Source organism: Girardinichthys multiradiatus, chromosome 23, assembly GCF_021462225.1.
Source record: "Girardinichthys multiradiatus isolate DD_20200921_A chromosome 23, DD_fGirMul_XY1, whole genome shotgun sequence".
NCBI classification, from domain to species: domain Eukaryota; kingdom Metazoa; phylum Chordata; class Actinopteri; order Cyprinodontiformes; family Goodeidae; genus Girardinichthys; species Girardinichthys multiradiatus.
This window is the reverse complement of record NC_061815.1, coordinates 3,518,150-3,539,701: the sequence shown is the minus strand read 5'-3', so window position 1 is coordinate 3,539,701 and position 21,552 is coordinate 3,518,150. Positions and strand designations below refer to the sequence as shown.

Sequence of the window (21,552 nt, the reverse complement as noted above, 5' to 3'; positions counted from 1 at the left end):
AGCTGAAAGGTAATCATCCAATGGGAGGCTCGTACCTATTTGCTTAGTTAAATCCAGGTGGTGACATTTCTTTTGCCAGGCAGTGTATATACACTCACAGGCCAGTTTATCAGGTACACCATGCTAGTACCGGGTTGGACCCCCTTTTGCCTTCAGAACTCCCTTAATCCTTCGTGGCATATATTCAACAAGGTACTGGAAACATTCCTCAGAGAATTTGATCCATATTGACATCATAGCATCACACAGATGCTGCAGATTTGTCGGCTGCACATCCATGATGCGAATCTCCCGTTCCACAACATCCCAAAGGTGCTCTATTGGATTGAGATCTGGTGACTGTGGAGGCCATTTGAGTATAGTGAACTCATTGTCATGTTCAAGAAACCAGTCTGAGATGATTCGTGCTTTATGACATGACGCGTTATCCTGCTGGAAGTAACCATTAGAAGATGGTTAATTACACTGTGTTCATTAAGGGATGGAGATGGTCAGCAACAATACTCAGGTAGGCTGTGGCATTGACACAATGATCAGTTGGTCCTAAGGGGCTCAAAGCGTGCCAAGAAAATATCCCCCACACCATTACACCACCACCACCAGCCTGAACCATTGATACAAAGCAAGATGGATCCATGCTTTCATGTTGTTGACGCCAAATTCTGACCCTACCATCCGTATGTCGCAGTGGAAATTTAGACTCATCAGACCAGGCAACTTTTTTCCAATCTGCTATTGTCCAATTTTGGTGAGCCTCTGTGAATTGTAGCCTCAGTTTCCTGTTCTAAGCTGACACGAGTGGCACCCGTGTGTGGTCTTCTGCTGCTGTAGCCCATACACCTCAAGGTTCAACGTGTTGTGCGTTCAGAGATGCTCTTCTGCATGCCTTGGTTGTAATGAGTGATTATTTGAGTTACTGTTGTCTTTCTATCAGCTTGAACCAGTCTGTCCATTCTCCTCTGACCTCTGGCATCAACAAGGCATTCGCACCCACAGAACTGCCGCTCACGGGATATTTTCTCTTTTTCGGACCATTCTCTGTAAACCCTAGGGATGGTAGTGCGTGAAAATCCCAGTAGATCAGCAGTTTCTGAAATACTCAGACCAGTCTGTCTGGCACCAACAACCATGCCACGTTCAAAGTCACTTAAATCACCTTTCTTCCCCATTCTGATGCTTGGTTTGAACTGCAGCAGATCGTCTTGACCATGTCTACATGCCTAAATGCATTGAGTTGTGTCAAAGGTGAGATCTTTCCATGTAATCCATGCAACATTTAGTAACTGCTCACAGTTAACTCCATAAAAATTACAATAAACGCCCTTATGTGTAATCCATGCAATAATTATTAAAATACACAGTTGAAGCAGTAGAGAGTGAAAACAAACATATTCTCATATTCTGGGACTGAGAGACTGGAGAGGCCTGTGTGGAGCCACATATTATCTGTCTTATCTTTTGCAATAATATAAACAAGTGTATCCAAAGAAATGATGTATGATTTCCATTCTTTTACAAGTATTAAATGAAATTACTAATCTTTGATTATCAAGTTAAAAGATGTATGATTGAAATATGGTTAAGAACTGATAATTAAAGTAAAAAAACATTAAGGTTTGAAATTCTCAATCAGCTATATATGAAAGAGATATGACGTTGATCATTTGTGAAGCATAAATAAGAAGAATGAAGTGATGGTTTTGTAACTGTGTTTTAAAGTAAATGCAGAAAGCTGAGAATGGAATGTGTAATACTGTGTAAAGTTTAAGACCGAGCAGATTAAGGCGAGAACTGCAGGATGACTAGGAGTGACGAGACCCAGCTGCATGCTGACAGAGAATCTTTTTGAAGACCAGCGCAAGGAAGGGAGGATGAGTCTACAGCCAGCTGCGTGGCTATTACTGGCATCTCCAAGGCCGAAAAACAAGAACCAGAAAGTCACAATGACCATGACTAACTATTGAGCAATAACTAAGAAGTTGAGCAGAGTAGGTTGCGCAATAACTGAGAAGTCTAACAAGGGGCTGACTGGTGAAAGCATCGGCACTATAAAGGCAATGCTGAAGGAGGGAACTGGGGTTGTTTCCTCACGTGCCGAGCCACTAAAATTAACCTAGCCCATATACCAAGAGCCAGTTATAAAATTAGGGAATGAGCAGCTGTGAACAAAAGTGACTGTTGATGTGTGGATGACTGCGGTGGGCTACTCAATCGTCCAGACCTCCAGTTGAAGAAAGGCGAGACTTTTGTATGAAGGCTGTCAGAGGTTAGGCGAGTCATTTCCCGACACCAGCTTAAACAGAACTTTCAGTAAACCTGCTTAGTAAGACCTTTCAGGTTTAGGGAAGTCCGGACCCGTTGGATGGAGAGCTGGATTGAGCAATCCCTTCAGACATAGGGAAGTAGGAAGGGAGGGGTTAGCTCATCGGACAACAAAAGTTGCTGCCATGTGATCGGCTGATTAGAAATTTGTGTTAGCAAGCAGTTGGACAGGTGAATGTATTTTTAACAGCACTGAAGTACTGTAAGTAACACTGATAACAAAAACTGCCTTTATTTGCTCTTCCTTAAATGGATGCATATGACCTGTTTAAAATGTGGGACGCTGCTCACGCCATAGATCAGATTTGCCTTTGGGTCTACAGTAGGTTTGCTTGCGTTCAGTGCACACAAATAGCTTCAAAAGTCTTATTCTAATCAGTAGACTTTTATTTAGAATAATGAACTTTAAATAAACTGGAAATGTCTTTCTAACATTTTAACATTTTTTAAATGAATGATAAACAATTGGTGCTTTTCTAAGGTCATTGCTGATGTGTTTCCACCTCAGCATTGTGTTAACACACATTGGTGCATGACAGTAAACTGCTAAAACTCCTGCTTTTATAGCGGTTCTCACACTGATTTTCCAAATGCATATGTAAAAAGCACCTAGCTTCCAATTTAGTTTTTCCTATGAAGATATATTAAAAAAAAGAGTCAGTTCAGTATCACCAATAGAGATATCGGGAAGCTTTCCTATATTCCCATATTTCTTTCCATTTTACAGAATTTTAAGACAGTTAATATAATATAAAAAACAGTTTTATTATTGCACACATGTTAGACTGTATGATATTGTGTTGTATGTTTTGCTGAAGAGGGTGTTAGGATCTGTCAGTGTGTGCCCTGCATCATGCATTTACCCTTTCTTTATACAAAAAAAAAACAAAAAAGAAATATCTTCTTTCTTTTACTAACTGTCCAGAAGCTTATAAGATAATTGTAATGTTTAGTGAGGTCACGCTTATAGAAGTTATAGTTGAGGGTAGGTTCTGCAGGGGATTGTTAGAATTCACTGTCATGCCACAAATGATTAATAGATACATCCCTTTGCATTATTCACAAATTACAGTCACAATTTTAAAGGTAGAAATACCCATCTTTGTTTATGCTGGTTGATTACTAATTTGTTTGCACTTTTCTAGTCTATGTTTCTGCACTGATGCAAATATTTTTTATACAAAGCAAAGATGACATTGCCTTCTGAACAAATGACAGGTGGGATGTCTTCCCCATTAAGACCTATTTTGGACCATGTAGTTGACTGTCTGGTTGAAAGGTGATTGGGGTTGATCAAAAAAACTTAACCAAGTCTGACTTTCAATGTCTTGACAGTTGCTATGGTTATAATCAACCAAGTTACCCCTAAAATCCAGGAATACCCTAGCTCCTTAGTAAGTTATACAATTTGAAGCTGGGGCCAGCTGTTGAGTAGAAAGTAAAATACTAAACTTGTTTAAATAGAAGGAGAGTATAGTACAACCGAGGAGAAAGGCGAGGACAGGAACAGATAAGAACACCCCCCAAGCATGTTGTCTTCTCATAATTACCTTTCACCAAATTAGCGCAACACCTCCCCCCTGTGAGCCACAGATGGTTTTAGAGAGAAGGCATGACTAAAAAAGGGGGAGGGAATACAAGCAGTAAAAGCATGGGACAAGAAAAAGAGACAGACAAGACAGGGAAACAGATGAACAGAGACAAGAAGTTGGGTGATGTCAGAGGGTGAGGCACTAAGTAGTGTGGGTTAACAGATTTGAGGAAGGGACATGAAAGAGTATTTCAAAAGTGGACTGTAACAGTGAGGTTTTTTTTCTCTCTGGACTGTAGTTGTACCCTCACAGATTCCACCAGACAGATCCAATCCAACTCAAATAGACAAAGATATTTTGTGTGTCAGGCAGTGTCTAAGAAGATGAACAGATCAACTTCTACTAACAAAGATGGCAAAGTTGCTTCAAATGGACAAACGTTTTCCCAAAATGGAAAACGTTCTGGAGGGAAACTCCAGGAAAGGGGTGAAAAGAAGGTAGAACTAGGGAAGAAGGTGACCTTGCTCCGAGGAATCTCCATCATTGTTGGGACCATCATTGGAGCTGGACTCTTTATCTCACCAAAGGGAATCCTGAAACACTCTGGCAGCATTGGAATGTCCCTGATAATTTGGATTGCCTGTGGTGTCCTGTCGCTCTTTGGTGAGTTACATTGCTGATTCCTGGGTAGCTTGTTTCAGAGGAATGGGTTAAATATATGGTCATTCTCAGTGTACAAACAATAAAAAAAAATAAAAAAAACAGGATAAATAAAGGCAGAACACAGAATTTAAGACCTCAGCTTTAAACAAGGATTGGAAGAAGTAGCCATCAGCTAACAACAAATATAAATCACATTTATTTTTCAATTTACATATTGAAATAAATGAGGTTCAGAAACACACTGGTGCTTTCAGCCCAAGGCTTTTACTTAGATGTTGCTAAAATCAGTTCAGACCGGGTCTCAAAATCTAGTTTCACTAGGTTGTAATGTCACTTACCTGTTTGACTTGCTGTGGCTTGATTTTGACAAGCCTGAAGCATTTTAAAAGGCCTTTTTTTCTCTCAGCATTAAGCACAGATCATTGACAAGCTAAACAGTTTTCAGATCCAAAGGTAACAGCCTTGATAAAACATGCTGCATTGTGAAATGTTTATTCTTTGACCTGAATCAGTGTTTGTTAAGGTTGCACTTTTATTAGCAGGACTTATTTCTCAGGCAACACAGTTACCCATTTATGAGCCGTCTTTCTGTTTTTCTTTGCCTATAAGAATTGACCCTTCCCCCTTTTAACAGCATGTTATGCCCTCAATCAACATTTTTACACGTAACTTTATCATGTTGATGATAGAAGAAGCCACAGTTTATTCTGTAGTCTGAAAGAGACACTAAATCTCAGTACAATGCATATCTGTTCTTTCTTAGCTGACACTGTGATTAAAGAATTTGTTGCTCATGTGAAAGAAATGTCATGAGCGAGCAGCAAATCGCCCTTAGAGTAAACAGCTTTCAGGTAACTTGTTACAACCGAAACAAAAAACGTGGGATCAACAAACACATATTAAACCAGACAAAGACAACCTGATGAAATCCAAACAACTATTTTCAAACAATGATTTTATTGATGGAGGGAACAAAGCTGTCCAAACCAACCTGGCACCGTTTGGAAATATAACCTCCACTGTTGAAACTGTCACGTTGTGGTTTTGGGTCAGACCAAAGTGCAGACAAGAGCTCGGCAGGATCATTTTTGAAATTCAAAGATTTATTTACAAGGTCATAAAACGTAGCAAAATCACTGCAGGTTTCCCAAGGCAAGGCGTGGCAAAAAACAAAGCATAATCATGGACGAGAACAAGGTGTGACGAACACAGACAAGGAACCAGCAACACACAATGACACAAAACCAACTAATATACTGAGGGAGACAAAGGGCAGGTAATCAAGGGAACTGATAACAGGTGCGACAAGAAGGAACAGGTGAAACAAATACAAAGGCTGAGGAAGAGTGAAAGGAATAAACAGAAAACACAAACTGAACAAGAGAATAAATCAGAGGAGGAAATAAAGAACTAGAATAACTATGAACTAAAGTACACAGATAAACTAGAGGGAAAATATAGAAACCAAAACAATAACCCAAGAAAATATAGAAACCAAAACAATAACCCAAGAACAAACAAAGAGCCCACAAGAAGAATCTAAATTACAAAAATAAACAAACCAAACGTAAACAATAACTAAAGCTGGGATAAGAACAAATACCTAACCATAATTAAAAACACAGAGATACTAACTAAGAATCCAAGGATGAATAATCATAATAATAACTAGAAACCTGCAAGCAGCTTTGAAGGCCCTCGCACCCCTCAGCGCAACTCGTGCTGTTGAGCGACCGCAGGAGCCTGGCATCGCCTCCTACACGCCACATACGATGACACCGCGTCACTTCAACACGTCGCCAGTGGGTGGCACTTTGAGCAACATGTCATATTATCTTCAGTCATGCAGAGTTTCAGTCTGGCAAAAAGCATTCAAAATTTCGAGTAAATCTGACCTTCCAGATGGAAGCTACACTCACTTGTTTGTTTGTGGGCGGGGCTAAAACGACATCATCAATTGACTGTGTCAAAATGTCCATCATTAACTCATGATCATGCATACTACATTTCAAGTGGATCCGATGATGTATGAGGGAGATATTGCCCTTGAAGTGTCCTAGGGGGCGCTATATATCCAAATTTAAATGTAATCCAATAGAGCTGTTTGGGGGCTGACAAAGATCAAGCATATTAAGTTTGGAGTGAATCGGACCTTCTATATGGAAGCTACATTCATTTGTTTATTAGTGGGCGGGGCTAGAGTGATGTAATGTATTGACAGTGTCAACATGTCCAGCATTGATACATAACGATGTACAGGAAGTTTGAAGTGAATCCGATCAGGCATGAGGGAGCTAGATTACTTGAAGTGTCTTAGGGGGTGCCGTTGAGCCAAATTCATATGTAATCTAATAGAGCTGTTTAGGGGCTGACAAGTATCAACCATATTGAGTTTGGAGTAAATCGGACCCTGCATGTGTAATTTAGAGGCAAACGTATCGCCATGGCGTCACATCAGATTTCGCCACGCCGCCACGGCCACACCCTCCAGCCAAACCTTTCAGTACTGGAGATGAAGTTAGACCATCGTGTTATCTGTCATTGGAGACAGTTTCATGTTGATTAGTTGAAGGAGATCAAATATGGCCCACACTAAGTGAAACATGACACTTCCTGTTCGGAGGGGGCGGGGCTTCGATGATGTCAGCATCTGATCAGTGAATATTGTTCAGGGCCAGAGGTAAATCAATCCCAGAAGGTTTCATGTGTCTGTGACTTTCTTTGTAGAAACTATAAGGGTTTTGTGTTTCATGGCGAGAAGTCAGATTTTGAGGCTTAGCCACGCTCACATACTTTCATGTAGCAAAAAGCTTTTGATAACTTTTGATCCCCAGTGCCTTAAGACCATACTGATTGATTTCGATTTCTGTAAGTCAAAAGCTGTAGGAGGAGTTCGCTCAGATTCCACGTGTGTAAATGAGACAAAATGGCAGCTTTGATCCAAAATGGCCGACTTCCTGTGGGGTTTGGACAATGGGTCCAAGATACTTTTTTGTAGGTCCTGAGAAGTTACATAAGTGTACTGAATGTCATACACCTCGGACACAGCATGGCTTGGGGCTGGTTGTTTTAGTGCTCCTAGAGGGCGCTGTTGGGCAATTACGCCACGCCCACCAATTTTATCACTGGAAATCTTTAGGGGGCTGGACCAGTATCAATCCTATTGAGTTTGGTGGCGATCGGCTTAGAAATGTGGAAACAACAGGCAAACGTAAGGCCATAGCGTGACGTCTGTCATTGCCACGCCGCCATGGCCACACCCTCCTGCCTAAAGTCTCTGTGTTCCAAACCAACTTAGACCATCTTGTTATCTGTCACTAGGGACAGTTTCGTGTTGATTAGGTAACAGGTGTGAAATTTGGACCTTTCACAGTAAAACATGGTACTTCCTGTTCTCAGGGGGCGGGGCTTAGATGATGGCAGGATGTGACCATTGAATCTTGTTCAGGGCCAGATGTGTATCAATACCAGAATGTTTTGTGTGTCTGCAACTTTTCTAGTAAGAGCTATAACAATTTCAATTTTTTTGGCGAGTCGTCAAACTTTGAGGCCTGGCTCCGCCCCCTCAGCATGCTCAAAAACTCACAATTTTGATAACTTTAGATCCCGCATCCCTTCTGAGCAAACTGACAAAATTTCAAGCCGATCGATCAAAATCTGTAGGAGAAGTTCGATCAAATACGAAGGCTGTAAATAGCAAAAATGGGGTCAAAATGGAAACTTGAATCCAAGATGGCCGACTTCCTCTTTATTGTAAGACGTGGGTGCAAGAGAGTTTTAGCTAAGTCTTGGGGAGTTCTACAAGTGTTCCAAATTTCATAACTGTACGATAAACTAAGGTCAATGCGGAGGGTTTTTTGAAAATTTCAGGGGGGCGCTGTTGAGCCATTTCTATTGCGACGTTCGTGAAACCCTTAAAATACTTAAATTTCACGCAGGACTGATAGCCCCGCCAAATATTGCGCGTTTTCCTACATGTTAAAGCCGCCAAATAGGATATTCATTTTGGGGAAGAATAATAACTAGAAACCTGCAAGCAGCTTTGAAGGCCCTCGCACCCCTCAGCGCAACTCGGGCTGTTGAGCGACCACAGGAGCCCGGCATCCCCTTCAAATCTCTAAGTCAAAAGCTGTAGGAGGAGTTTGCTCAGATATGCGGGCTAAAAACGTCCAAAAGAGGGTCAAAATGGTAACTTCAATCCAAAATGGCCAACTTCCTGTGGGGTTTAGAGCAATGCTCCAAGATAAATTTTTGTAGGTCCTGAGAAGATACATAAGTGTACCAAATTTCAGAATCCTCGGTCAAAGCATGGGTTGGGGCTGATTTTTTGAAATATTCTAGGGGGCGCTGTGGACGAATTAGGCCACGCGCACCGAATATGTCATCAGATCTTTGTGGGGGACTGGACAAGGATCAATCACATTGAATGTGGTGCAGATGAGATGATCTATGTGGAAATTAGAGGCAAACGTATGGCCATGGCGTGACGTCTGAATTCGCGGCGCCGCCACGGCCACGCCCTTTTATGAAAAGACACTGTGCCTCAAACAAAGTTAGATCAAGTTGATTGGGTCAAGAGGGTCAGAGAGGCAACTTTCCAAGTGAAAAAAGTGACTTCCTGTTCTGAGGGGGCGTGGCTTTGATGATGTCAGCATATGACCGCATAGGATTGTCGGGAACCCGAAGGTCCTCCTTGCTGCCAACTTTGGTGTGATTTGGAATTTTTTTGGGAAAGTTATTGCAATTTTTCACTTTCGGCGCGAACGCCAAGTTCGTGCCCCGGCCACGCCCCCTAAACATGGCCAAAAACTCACGATTTTGATCACTTTTAATCCCCCATCCCTTAACTGCATGTAGACCAAATATGAACCCGATAGCTCAAAATCCCTAGGAGGAGTTTTTTAAAATTCGAGGTGAGTAAAAGTGAAAAACGGGCAAAAATCGGCCTTTGAGCCAAAATGGCCAACTTCCTGTGCATTTTAGGGCATACCCCCAAGAGACTTTTTTTCTTGTTTTGAGGTGCTCTAGCATTGTGCCAAATTTCACATCTCTACGCCTTACAGTTCGGCCTATCTCACGTTTGGGGGCGTGGCTAAGTGGTTTGGTCACGCCCACTGACGACGACATTAAAGAACGAAAATTTCACGCGGGGGACAATTTTGGGTAAAATTTGGTGAGTTTTGGGGCATGGCAAAGTCCCCATATTGCCCCGCCAAAAGTCCCCGGAAAAAAGAATAAGAATTCGAGCGATTACAATAGGCCCTTGCAGTTTTCCTGCTCGTCCTAATAATACCACAAAAAGTAATAAGAAAGCAACCACAAAAGAAACTAAGAGCTAGAGGGAGACAAAACACACAAGGAGATGGTAGAGGGAGCAAAACAAACTAATAACATAATAGAAACATCTAGACAAAATAAACCATCAAAAGAAACCATAAAGCAAAGTCCAAAATGTCACTCCGTGACAGAAACATGAACTAACTGTGATTAACCCCATTTGTTGGTTCAATTCCACTAACCAGACCCAGGCCTAGCTACTGCCTGGACCTGTAAAACCAATAAACAACTTAATGGACTCCAGCCAAAATCCACTGTACTCACAGTGAACACTGTTGTGCTGTAAAAGACCGTATGTTTCTGTCCATTCATCTTTAAATGTGTGATTTTCATAGTCCACATTACCTAATTTTGATTAAGCCATCTTATTTTACTCACTCATCTGTGCACCACCAAGTCATTGTACTATCAGCAAGCATGAGTTCCCAAGCTAGTAACTTGGCAACCCACATTCAAATATCCGCATAGCTTCTTCTTTGTGGTTTTCTGTTGGTTGGCATACAACAATGTGATGTATTTCCGCCACCAGCTGGCTTGGAGTGGGGACCAGAATGTCACTGACCTACATAGCTGCCCATTGCACATCTTCAAAAGTCAGACACGGCAGCGAGCAGGAATAAAATCTTTACCTCCACATAGTAAATGAGAAAATGCTTTGCAGTTAAGGTAGCAGCTGCCCTGACTGAAGCAGCTCATTGCCAGCCTTGCATCACGTGCAGCACTGGGCCAGACGCTCCGCAGGGCTATACCATATTAACCCCGAGATGCAGCGCAAGTGAACTTAGACACTATTGGACAACATGCAGTAATATATAAATGTTTAAAATCAGGTTGGGTCCGGATTGGACGGCACGTGGGTCCGAACGCGGACCCTGGTCCGCTAACCGTGACCTCTGATCTAAAATATTAAAGTGTGACAAAAATGCAAACCAAAAGAAATCTGTAACGGGGTAAATACGTTTTCTGTGATAATCTGCCTATGTTTGGGTTTTTGAGTTCTGTTTACTTTCTCTGCATTGCCATGAATCTACATTTACTTTATTTCAGTTCATTCAGGCTTTTTAGAGTCATTCTGTCATTTAGGTGTTTCTTACGTCCCTGGATTAGGTTAGAGGTTTTAGTTTGCATTTTCTTGAAGATTTCTTTCCTCCCTGTTTATGTTCTTTTGGTAGTCTCATTGTCCACTTAGATGTTTTCTGTTACCTGCCTGTACTCCCTGCTCATCTGTGTTAATTATTCACTCTATCTCAGTTCCCTTCAGTCCCTCTTCCACCAGCTGCTTCTTCCCTTCTGATTAGCTCCCTTGGTTCACTGGTCCATCCTCCTCTCTCCCTCAATATTTATACTCCCTAGTTTTCATTGTTCCTCACTGGTTCCTCCTGCAATCTACCCTGGCTTCTACACGGTCCATGTCCGTTACCCAGTCCGTACGTTTTCCTTCTTGTTTTTATTATTATAAAATAAAGCTCTGCAACACACCATGCTGCTCCCGAGCATTGTTCTGCACGTTGCTCCAACAGAAACTCAACTTTACAACACGTTTTCACAGATCTGTATGCAGAAGAGAAATAAATTAACCGCGCAGCCAGCTAGTCATGTCTCTTTGGCTACGTCCATGTTATTAGATTTAGATAAACACAGTTTCTTTCAAACCTTTAGCGTGTGGTGCCTTAACTACAGTTTTACACAAGTCATCCTCAAAAGTGCAATACTCTACACCTTTACAGTCTTCCTGAAGCTTTCACTCAATTGATAATCAATTAGCATAAAGTTCTGTCAGGGTAATAGTTCTTCTAGCTCTGCAGTGCTGAAGCAGGTTTCTGCACTTTGGTGTACTGTAGCATAACTGTATTATATTGTGTTGTTGAATGCCAAAATCCTTTAGTTTTCATACTGTAATGAAAACTCCAAGCAAATTATTCTTCAACACTCTACTTCAGCCCTTTCTTCCCTGTCTTTAATTCTGTTGCTCCAAACTCTAATTAAGATTCAACCCTGTCTAAAGCTTAGTGAGCTCTGGAAAGCCTCCCACAAAGATATCCTGTTGTTATAACTGGGCCTATAGGTTAACTTTCTTTAAATGTGACAATTTCTCTACCTGTCTTCTTAATATACAACCAGAACTAACGTTATCTTTGTCATTGCAGGAGCTCTGTCATATGCTGAGCTGGGGACTTGTATAAAGAAGTCTGGAGGCCATTACACATATATAATGGAAGCATTTGGACCTCAGATGGCTTTTTTCAGACTTTGGATAGACCTCATTGCAATAAGGTAATATAACATCAATCACATGAACTCAGGCACTGATTAATAGTTCTTCCATTTACAGTTGTGGACCCTCTGTGTAAAGTAAGTTCTGACAAACAGTGTACTGCACCTGTAGTATGTTAACACTCAGTTTGGGAACATCAGGTAAACATGTCATCCAAAGAGGGGCTACTGTAGTTCAGTTGAATGGATTGACATGTTGCAGCTAGGTTTGATACCAGTTATTCACCTGGAGGTGTTGGTGTGCTGCTGTTCAAGGCACTTCACCCTGATGTTTTGTGTATCAGTATGAATAGAAAATGCTATATAAGTTTAGTCCATTTACAATTAAAGGCCGAGTCCCAGTTCCATCATTACCGGTATTGTCACATTTACCACTAAAAGGTATTGGTCTATGTGTCTCAGTGGGTTATGTTTTACATCATGGTTGATGGTTAAAAACAAGCAAAGAAAATATAAACAAGCATATCTTTCTATTTGGTTGATTGCCATGTAGCAACATAGCAAGATTGGCATGTTTTCATAAATATAATCTATGACATTTGATAATGTAATTTATTTAGATTTATTTTTTAAATATTAACCCACAAGACTTACCCCCAAGGGCAGGGGGTAGGTGTAGAGGTAACAGTGCAACATGGGACTCAGCCCAACTGTTCATACAGATGTATGTTCCATACAAGCCTTATTTCATTTAATTTGCTGTCTTCTACACTCTGAAATTAACAAATGCATCAATGATCAAAGTAAAACTTTAATCTGGCTCAGAACAAGGATAAAAATGCCATTTTCTTCACTTGAAATGTAACTGTTGAAAGGTAATTATGTTCAACCTTTCATGAGCATGTTAATTTAGTCATGACATTTTAAAGTCATTTCACGTTTTTTACATATTTCAAACATGCATGTTTTCATCTTTTTAAATTATGTAAAATGTCACATTTTCATTCAGGCTTCATCTTTTGGTTTCTCTTAATGTACCTTGGTCCTTGAAACTACACGCATCCCCTTCAATAGTGTGATTTTAAAAGAATATTGATATCCCTGAGATGTCACATTTTTTTATGTTAAAACCACAAACCTCTGTGTATTTTCCATCCATCCATCCAGATATCCATCCATCCATCCATTCATCTATCCATCCATCCGTCCATCCATCCATGCCAAGATGAACAAACATGCATTCATACATTCACTAAGTGGGACGCAAAAATGTCTGCTATCACTTTGGCCAAAAAGAGGCATACATAGAATGACAGATGACAGGGAGAGACAATCTTCTGCCCATGTCCCAACAGATCTGGGTTGTTAAAAATAAAGATATTAAAAATAGTCACTAAACAAAACACATTGCTTTACTAACAGTAATGTTATGTCATTGCAGGGCAATCGGAGCTGGATCAGTTTGATCACGTTGTTTAAATGTGAACATATGCATATGGGCGGGGGTTATGCAGTTAAAAATTATTTTGTGTCACCATAAAACAATTTAAACAATCAAACATGTTGAATATTGTTAAAATATTGGGAAATTAAACATAACAAATTAGTGAGGGTCTGCTGGGAACGCCTGGCGGAGCCCTCGGCCAGGGATGTATTCAACTCCCACCTTTGACCAGATCCCGGGGGATGTTGGAGACATAGAGTCCGAGTGGACCATGTTCTCCGCATCTATTGTTGATGCTGCTGCCCATAGCTGCGGCCGTAAGGTCTGCGGTGCCTGTCGTGGCGGCAATCCCAGAACCCGGTGGTGGACACTGGCAGTAAGGGATGCTGTTAAGCTGAAGAAGGAGTCCTATCGGCTGTGGTTGGCTTGTGGGATTCCTGAGGCGGCTGACGGGTACCGTGAGGCCAAGCGTGCTGCAGCCCGGGCTGTGGCAGAGGCAAAAACTCGGGCCTGGGAAGAGTTCGGTGAGGCCATGGAGAAGGACTACCGGTTGGCCTCGAAGCGATTCTGGCAAACCGTCCGGCGCCTCAGGAGGGGGAAGCAGTGCTTTGCCAACACTGTTTATAGTGGGGGCGGGAGACTGCTGACCTCGACTGAGGACATTATCGGGCGGTGGAAGGAGTACTTCGAGGATCTCCTTAATCCTGCCATCACGCATTCCATGGTGGAAACAGAGGCTGGGGACTCGGGGTTGGACTCTTTCATCACCCAGGCTGAAGTCATCGAGGTGGTTAAAAAGCTCCACGGTGGCAAGGCTTTGGGGGTGGATGACATCCGCCCTGAGTACCTCAAGTCTCTGGATGTTGTAGGGCTGTCATGGCTGACACGCCTCTTCAACATTGCGTGGCAATCGGGGACAGTGCCTCTGGACTGGCAGACTGGGGTGGTGGTCCCCCTTTATAAGAAGGGTGTGTTCCAAATACAGGGGGATCACACTCCTCAGCCTCCCTGGTAAGGCCTACGCCAGGGTATTGGAGAGGAGAGTCCGACCGATAGTCGAACCTCGGCTTCAGGAGGAACAGTGTGGTTTTCGTCCCAGCCGTGGAACACTGGACCAGCTCTATACCCTCTACAGGGTGCTCGAGGGTTCATGGGAGTTTGCCCAACCGGTTCACATGTGTTTTGTGGACCTGGAGAAGGCATTCGACTGTGTCCCTTGTGATGCCCTGTGGGGGGTGCTCCAGGAGTATGGAACCGGGGGCCCTTTATTAGGGGCCATCCGGTCCCTGTACGAGAGGAGCAGGAGTTTGGTCCGCATTGCCGGCACTAAGTCGGACCTGTTCCCAGTGCATGTTGGACTCCGGCAGGGCTGCCCTTTGTCACCGGTCCTGTTCGTAACTTTTATGGACAGGATTTCTAGACGCAGCCAAGGGCCGGAGGGGGTCTGGTTTGGGGACCAGTGGATTTCGTCTCTTCTTTTTGCGGATGACGTGGTCCTGCTGGCCCCCTCTAGCCAAGACCTACAGCATGCGCTGTGGCGGTTCGCAGCCGAGTGTGAAGCGGCTGGGATGAGGATCAGCTCCTCCAAGTCCGAGGCCATGGCACTCGACCGGAAAAGGGTGGCTTGTCCTCTTCAGGTTGGAGGGGAGTTCCTGCCTCAAGTGGAGGAGTTTAAGTATCTCGGGGTCTTGTTCACGAGTAAGGGAAGAATGGAGCGGGAGATCGACAGACGGATCGGTGCGGCTGCCACAGTAATGGGGGCGCTGTGCCGGTCCATTGTGGTGAAGAGAGAGCTGAGCCGAAAAGCAAAGCTCTCAATTTACTGATCGGTCTACGTTCCTACCCTCACCTATGGCCATGAGCTTTGGGCGATGACCGAAAAAACGAGATCACGGATACAAGCGGCTGAAATGAGCTTCCTCCGTAGGGTGGCCGGGCAGTCCCTTAGAGATAGGGTGAGGAGCTCGGCCATCCGGGAAGGGCTCGGAGTAGAGCCGCTGCTCCTCCACATTGAGAGGAGCCAGTTGAGGTGGCTCAGGCATGTATACCGGATGCCTCCTGGACGCCTTCCTCGGGAGGTGTTCCAGGCACGTCCCACCGGGAGGAGGCCCAGGGGACGGCCCAGGACACGCTGGAGGGACTATGTCTCTCGGCTGGCCTGGGAACGCCTTGGGCTCCCCCTGGAGGAACTGGAGGAGGTGTCTGGAGAGAGGGACGTCTGGGTGTCTCTGCTGAGTCTGCTGCTCCCGCCCGGTCCTGGATAAGCAGAAGACGACGAACGAACGAACAAAACAAATATAGTAAAATCATTGGAACATAATTTATTTTCACGTTGATAAATGTTCGATTTAACTTTTTTGCAGGACAGTTATGTGATACTATGTTTTAAAGTTAGCAAAGGTATAACATACAGATTGCCAACTCTTACATTAATCTGTTTTTATGTTGCTAATATTGTGGCTGTTTATGATAAACAACAAACTCTTCAAACACATACTCTCAAAAAAACAATAGAACCCGGTGAGTCTCCGAAAAGGATTAAGGGACACAAATTAATTATTTATAAATATTTGTCTTTTATATTGTTAATATTGATATGCAATTTGTTGCGGATTACGTCAAGCAAGATAAGAGAAATAACCTTGTCAGGGCAAATGACAAACCTACGGGGCCCGCGAAAGGACATGGGGGGGATTATTTTTTTCTTTTCCGTCCCAACACAGTACTTCTTGCGTTCCCACGCAATAGTCTTTGTGTTATCTCACAATACTTTGTGGGATAGTTTCCAAACCAGAAAACTGCAAAAATTGAACAAATACTACACCCGGTTTTGAGATTTATTGAGTTTTATTTTGAAATCTGCCTTAAATAAAAGGATATTAATTCAGACTTAAAGACAGTTATGACCCACAAGTTGTTAGACTACTGAACTTTGGACAATAATACTGTCATGAAGCGGGTTTTGGAGGTAGAACCAATGGGCAGTGAAGGATACCAGGAGACGACGAATGAAGGTAAATGCAGGTTTTAATATTTCCCAAACCAGACCAGAACAGAACAGAGAGTCACCAGACATTAACAGGAAGGAGGACAATGATGAGGGTAAGACAAGGACATCTATGACGAGTATCCAGCAGGGAACAATGAAAACAAAAAGGCATATATACAAAACAGAACAGCTGGGGGAACCGATGAGAGATGAGACCAGATAATCAGGGAAGACTAGGAACAGGTGTGGGTGACACTACTGGGAGACAGAGGGAGTGAAACCGATTAACAAGACAAGACACAGAACTAAAGGTAAACAGAGATCCAGACCAGGTATAAAAAAAAAACAAGAAAAAAAAAAAAACACAAGCCTAAAACTCAGTCACTGGCTGGGTATGACAAACACTGCACTAAACCACATTTGTGACACTTTATTAACTAATTGCTGCTGCACAATGTGTATTTTTTATTGCACACAATTAGTGCTTTTGTTTTTTATAGTGAGTTGAATGGTTCTTATTATCCTAAACATTTCATTGCATTGACTGTGTGTTAACCTGTATATGACAAATAAACCATATCAATGCCATATCAGTCCAGTTTGTTTTGTGAGCAGTTTGTCAGGGGTGCTGCTGTCCTAAAATGCACAGCTTTCTCAAGGTGATTAACAACTTTTGCGAGGGAACACAAAGGTATCGCATGGGGACGCAAATGAAAAAAATCCCCCATGTTCCTTTGCGGGCTTCGTACAAACCTGCTATGAGTAGCACAACAAAAGTTAACTAAATGTAACAGTTCAGAAAAGCAAGGGCCGAACGGAACAGAAGGATAAAATCAGCAACTGGATCATTTATAATGATGCAGCGTAACAATCCCTGCATATCTCTACCAACACAGCAGAGGAACTGTTTGCTTTTCCTCTTGTTCCAGCCAGTAGCACAGGCAATTTCCACATTTAAATTGGACGGTCTGCACCTGTTTTGCACCTGATATCCATTGCACAAGCAATCTTTGAAAATCTCACACAACACGCCCACTTATTGCACATGCAATTTATTTATAGTACACGCAAATTAGCACCCTTTATTTGGGATCTTTGAAGATCAGACCCATAGTGTTTTACATTTAAGCCATAAAGTTTAATTTAAGTCTCATTCAATCAGAACACCTGCTTTCAGCTAAGCACGACACATTAATCAAAGAAGCATCCATAAGCTCCATGATAACTCTGGGGTTGCAGCAGAGAGCCACAGCTCAGGTGGGATAATCTGCTGACAGGAAAACTATCAGTCACACACTCTACAAATCCATCACTTATGGAAGAGTTGGCAAGAAGAAAGTCATGTTGGAAGAAAGCCATAAGAAGTCTAGTTTGCAACCATGTTTGCAGTTTTGTCACATTCTTTCAAAGTTTAAATTAATCTTAACCCTGCTTGATTACTGCCCACAACTTTCTCCCTAACCTGTCTGCTGTGTTCCTTCGTCTTCATGATCCCGAATGTTCTCTAAAAAAACATCTGAGTCCTTCATAGAACAGCTGGATTTATACTGAGAATAAACAGCGTACAGGGAAGCTCTATTTATAAGGTTACACTTGATTTTATCTAGAGGTATGTTCACCAAACTTTTCAAATTTTTATTTCTAAAAAACCTGTAAAAACATAATTTTCCTTCCACGTCAAATTAATGTACTACTTTGTGTTGGTCAATTCCATAAATTCCTAGTTATGTACACTTACGTTTGTGGCTGTATTGTTTCAGGCATGTGAAAGCCCTTGCAAGAAATTCTATAAAAGTTAGTAACAAATACCAGTCCCTTAGATCAACCGATCAAACTGGAATGTTTAGTTTGCATTCTAACCCAATTTGAAGTTTGAAATAAACTCTTTAATGTGTTCATTTTCTGTAAATCTGTATTTACTGAAAAACTATTAAAGTAAAAAAAAAAAACAATTTACAAAAAAATATAAATAAATTACATGAACAAAAACGGTGGAAACTGGGAGGTTAGTCACGGAATCACCTTGTTAGTGATTTTAATATTTGGCATTTCAGCATGTTGTATGAATTTTCAACAGCCACATTTTAAGCCTGTATTTCAATTTAGTGTATTTATATTTCTCCAAATAACAACAAATATCGTCTCATGGCCCTTAAAGTAATTTCAATCTAATCATATGGTCAAATTCCAAATCAAGTACATGCATTCCAATTTGACCCTCGTTATCAAACAGTGCAGTCAAGTTCAGTTCATTGTTAAATGTTTGTTTAAAAATATCTAAAGAAACCCAACAGATTGCATTGAGTCATTGACTTGCAGCATTCACTTCTCCTGGATGAGCATGTAGAGACAGAGAAAAGAAAAATCCCCTTTAGCAGGAACAAGCCTCCAGCAGGACCAGGACCAGGCTCAGTTTGAGCGGCCAACTGCTATGACCGTCTGGGTGGTTTAAGAAGAAAGGGCAGACATACAAAAACACAGAGGCACTGATCCAGTAGTACTTTCTATGTTCAAGAAAAAGTAAAACATTAAAGGCAGTAGTAGCTTATTTAGTGGCTTCATCTGGAAGAGAAACAAAGCTAAGCAGATGAGCTCTGAACCAGTTCCAAGGCTATAGGATTAAAGAGAGCAAATGCAGTTAGTTACAGTTAAAGCTCAGCCAATTGTCATTTCTAGGAGGTTAAACACTGAAAGACAAGTGTGTCATCTATACAAAGAGAACATTAAGTTGTTGACAGCAGCAGCCCAGACGATGCCCCCCTCCAGGAATGTGTCACCGCTAAACACAGAGCCAGGCCAAGTATGGCTTCTTGGACGAGAAAAAGAGAGAAAGCATAATGCTGAAATAACAGCCAAAAAATGCAGGCTTTGTAGAGTGGTAGGAGAAGGTAGCAGAGTGAGGACGCCAAACATATTTATGGGGTTGACCTATTAGATCCCATGCATGTTGCTCTGTGATTTATTATGACTGAAAGATTCATGTTATTGTCAGCTTAAGGTTTGACTATGCTAAAGCACAAATAACCTGACAGAGGAGCAGCCAGCAGCCAAGAGTAGAAAGAGGAGCCCAGCAGAATGGAAATCTATCATTCTATTGTGAATCCTAAATCCTGAATACCTGGTTAAGATTCTAAAACCCAGAACTTCTTCAGCTTACCGTTTTTCAGTGTCACCCTCTCATATAGCTTTAAAGCTTGTCCAACACATTGCCCAGTAGCGATTAAACCCCAGTGAAGTGACAAGCTCAAGAAAAGAAAAAGCCACTCTATCATTTTTGGACTTTTTCTTTTTTTGACACACTCAAAAAAGGAGAGATTCTTTTCATTGTTGCCAGGCTGTGGTTTGTTGGGGATGAAGTCACTGCTTTTGTAATCCAAAAGCAAATCAAATAATGCATAACATGAACCCAGCATATTATGTGAGGAACACTGAGGCCCTGCTGCCCTGCAACCTTTTGAGATACCCAGATGAGTCCAGAGAGGATGAAAAAGCCCTTTATGTGTACACTGCCAAGCCAAAGCTGCATAAACAGTCTAGTTGTTTTCCTGGCCTGACCAGTTAAACGCTGCCCCCTGAAAAGTGGGATTGCTTGAACACCATGGGAAAAGAACAGGGACAGAGGCAGAGAATGAAAACAGGAATAGGAAGAACAAAGGGAGATTTTCTCAGCTTTAGCGCCTCACTGGCTGCTGTGGAAAATGAACAGGGATGTACGGTTGAGCCGTACGATCAGTCTGTGGAAGCAGCCAGACTCAGGAGCTCCGTACTGCAGTAGCACGCACTTCACTCAGTGGAGACGGGGTTATAAAAAAAAAAAACAGTTGGAGAAAGCTCAGTTTTACACAAACTTGCTGCATAAAACCCACTAGAATAGAGTCTAAACAGAAAAGGCTTACATTGAGCTCAGTTCAGCAGAGGTCATGACAATTAAAACTGGCTTTTTAAACCTAGTTAAAAAAGCACAATGCATTCACTGTGATACAGCATCACAAAGTAGTGTCTAACTCAGTGAAAATGACACTTGGTTTTAAAAGGTGGGATGTCCATTTGTTATCGGTCCCAAGTCAATAGTTTGTAGGATCACCTTTTGCTGTAATTACTGCTGGAAGTCTTCAGGGACATCTTTCTACCAGCTTAGAACAGACTGTACAGACAGACCTTTTGTTAATTCGTGTTTGTAATTCAGCTCAAACCCAGTCAGACTGGATGGAGAGCATCATTTTTAGGTCTTGTCACAGATTTTCATTTAAATTTAGGTCTGGACTTTGACTAAGTAGGGCTGGAGAGTGGTATAGTTGGTATCACTGTTGTCTTGCAGCAACAATGTCCTGGGTTTGAATCCCGGCAGGGGGTCTTTCTGCACAAAGTTTGCTTGTTCTCTCTTAGCATGCGTGGGTTGTGTCCGGGTATTCTAGCTTCCTGCTATGGTCAAAAACATAACTGTTAGACTTACTGGTCTCTCTAAATCTTAGATATGAGTGTCTGCTTGCATAGTTGTTTGTCCTGGGTGTCTCTGTGTTGCCCTGATGGACTGACAACCTGTCCAGGCTGTACCCTGCCTGTTGCCCACTTACCACTGGAAGCGGCACCAGCCCCACTGTGACACTGAAAGGATAAGTGGGTATAAACAATGGGTGGATGAATGGATGGACTTTGACTGAACCATGAATATGCTCTGATCTAAATGATCCAGTGTTGCTCTGGCAGCATTTTTTGGGTCATTGTCTTGCTTCACTAATGTTCTCTAACAAACTATTGAGGTCTTCACAGAACATTTTCAGTCAGTCAGTCAGTCATTTTCTACCGCTTATTCCATAGTGGGTCGCGGGGAAGCTGGTGCCTATCTCCAGCAGCACTAAAATTAAATTACAAACAGGTGCATGCTATTTATAAATTAGCTTATATGGGATTTTATTTCAGGTTTTGCAAACCACACTAACATCTGAGGACATTTGTTTAGTGGATTTACTTTAGGGTTACAAGAGTAAAGAGGGCTAAATACAAATAAACCTTACATTTCCATTTTTTACATATTTCAAAACTATGCATCA

The 21,552-nt window shown here is 42.1% G+C and overlaps 1 protein-coding gene across 1 annotated transcript in view; it reads left to right on the top strand.

Moving 5' to 3' along the window:
* The first annotated feature begins 3,995 nt into the window (after positions 1-3,995).
* The window catches only part of slc7a11 (solute carrier family 7 member 11), a 56,752-nt gene continuing 39,195 nt past the window's right edge, over positions 3,996-21,552 (top strand). Inside the window, exons 1-2 of the mRNA XM_047354563.1 lie at positions 3,996-4,517; positions 12,002-12,128. Of these exons, the coding sequence (XP_047210519.1) occupies positions 4,238-4,517; positions 12,002-12,128 (407 nt within the window). The 5' untranslated portion in view covers positions 3,996-4,237. The remainder of the gene's footprint in view (positions 4,518-12,001; positions 12,129-21,552) is intronic.